Source organism: Lipotes vexillifer, unplaced genomic scaffold, assembly GCF_000442215.2.
Source record: "Lipotes vexillifer unplaced genomic scaffold, Lipotes_vexillifer_v1.1 scaffold242, whole genome shotgun sequence".
Taxonomy (NCBI): Eukaryota; Metazoa; Chordata; class Mammalia; order Artiodactyla; family Lipotidae; genus Lipotes; species Lipotes vexillifer.
In genome coordinates this window covers 1,771,740-1,773,909 of record NW_006771376.1, presented here as the reverse complement: position 1 = coordinate 1,773,909, position 2,170 = coordinate 1,771,740, and the positions used below count along the sequence as shown (strand labels likewise).

At 57.9% G+C, this 2,170-nt stretch overlaps 1 protein-coding gene across 1 annotated transcript in view; it reads right to left on the bottom strand.

The window, feature by feature from the left end:
- The window catches only part of NEIL1 (nei like DNA glycosylase 1), a 6,299-nt gene that overhangs the window by 3,926 nt on the left and 203 nt on the right, over positions 1-2,170 (bottom strand). The window contains exon 2 of the mRNA XM_007446699.1: positions 609-1,065. Coding sequence (XP_007446761.1) covers positions 609-1,042 — 434 coding nt within the window. The 5' untranslated portion in view covers positions 1,043-1,065. The remainder of the gene's footprint in view (positions 1-608; positions 1,066-2,170) is intronic.

The following is a 2,170-nucleotide window of genomic DNA, read 5'->3' as shown; positions in this document are numbered from 1 at the left end:
AACCCCCAACACTTAGAGTTGGCCTGGCACGAAGCAGAGACTCATACATGTTTTATCTTTAGGGGAAGGGAAGTGGCTGACACTGTGCTATCTTATGTGTGCCATCTTATGTGACCTGGATCACATCCCAGGTGGGGCCGTTACCCCTCCCTCAGGCAGAAGACAGGCACAGAGACGGGACACAGACCAGTGGGTAGGCAGAATGTGGGAGACCACAGTCTGATTCAGAAACCACATTAGGCAGTCCTCTCCCCACTCCCTTGAGGCAATTCCTTCCTGCTCAGCCTTTCTTAGCTTGTCAAAGCCTCTCCACCTTTCTTAGCCTCTTGAGGGTGCCAAAAGACAGAGTGGGATGCTGACCTGAGACCCAGCTCTCACACTAGCTGGCCATGTCCTCATCCACTTCTTGCTTTCACCCTCTCCCACGTCAGTTTTGGGTTTCCACATCCATTAGCTCAGGGAACTGTCCCCAGGAAAGCACACTGTCTTGGTCTACAGGTGAAGGGACTGAAGCTCAAAGGGGGCTGGAACTCGCTTCTTCTTGGCCACCGAGGCACTAACGGCCGGGAGCGCAGGGCTGTATTCATCACACCTGGTGCGGGCCCTACCTGAACTGCTCGTACTCCAGCAAGACACACGGCCCGCGGCCTGGCTGCCACTGGCCCCCGAGGTCCCAGTGGCCAAAGCGGCGGATGTCCACGAAGCAGAGGGCAAGTCGGGGGCCAGGGGGAGCCGTGTAAAAGCGCAGATGGGCATGGGGTGGCAGCGCATCGCTGGGCACCAGCTGGAAGGAGCCGGTCATGCCAAAGCGGAAGACGAGGGCCAGTGGCCCTCGTGGGGGCTGAGCCCCAGGCAGGGGGCTCAGTGTCAGGCGCAGCTCCTTGCCTCGGGCTAAAGCTGAGATGTGGTAGGCACTGCTCTCAAAGGGCACCTCAGGGTTGCGGCTGACAGGTGACTTCTCCACACACCCACCAAACACCAGCTCCCTGCATGCCTCGTTCACAAAGTGACTGGCCAGATGCAGCTCAGGGCCCTCAGGCATTCTGTGGGAGGGGTGGCCAGGCCCTGTGGGGGAGGATGACAGCAGGTTGGGCCAGGTGTGCATAGTGAGGTAGCAATTATCACTTCCAGTTTTCAGAGGGTCAGAGGGGGCCATGGTCAACTGATAATTGGCAGGAAATCAGCTGGCTTGGCCACAGCCCCTGCTCCACAACCCCCCACCCCCACCCCCACCCCCGCCACCAAAAATGCTGAGAAAGCTCAGACTAGGGAAACGTGACTCCCTTGCTCATTAACACTTTCCATGGGCTTCCATGAACCCTTCCTGATTTTAGAATAACGTCCAGATCCTTCCCGGGCCCACACTGTCATCTCATTTCCTCCCACGCTCCCTCTGACTCACTTGCTTCAAGCACACTGCTCTTCTTTCCCCCATGCCCTCGCCCCTGCTGTCCCCCTCAGTCTGGGAACATCTGAGAGAGGACCTCCCTGACCACCCTATCCAAGGCAGCATCGTACCCCCCGACCCCCTACACGTTTTCCTTCCTTCGTGGCACTCCCAGAACCTGAAATTATTTTATCATCTCTTCTCTGCCTCTACCTCCACTCCCACCCCAGAGTGGAAGCTCTGCTTGCTCATCACCCCACCGCTTGGAATCAGGCCCCAATCGGTTGTCACAATGACTGAGGGAATGAGCCTGGAAGAGAAGAGCTGGGAAAACGGTTGCTCAGAGGCTCAGCCGGCAGTGTGGAGGCCTGCCACCACCCACTGGTCAGGACCATAGCGAGGACAAGGAAGAGGGAATGCAGGTGTCTCCAGGTACATCAGCGCTGGAGTCAGGAACACACGACTTCGAGGGAGGAGACAGGGGAGTCAGAAGGGCTCCCCAAGCTCTAGCCCATGGTCCAGGGGGGAATAGGAAACGCCCCGGTCAGCGGTCAGCGCCTCGGGCCGAGAGCGGCGTAGTCCCCTTCCTCACCCTCGCTGGCGTAGAGAGGAGAGTTTGCCACTTTCCTCTTCGCCACATCGACGGCGAAGGTATGTGTTGGGCAGAGGGGGACATTTAGCCAGGGCAGACTCCTTTGGCGTACCCTAAGCTGTACCCTAAACTGTCCCCGTTCCTAACACTAAACCTAACCCTAACACTTACCCAAAGCCTTACCCTAACCA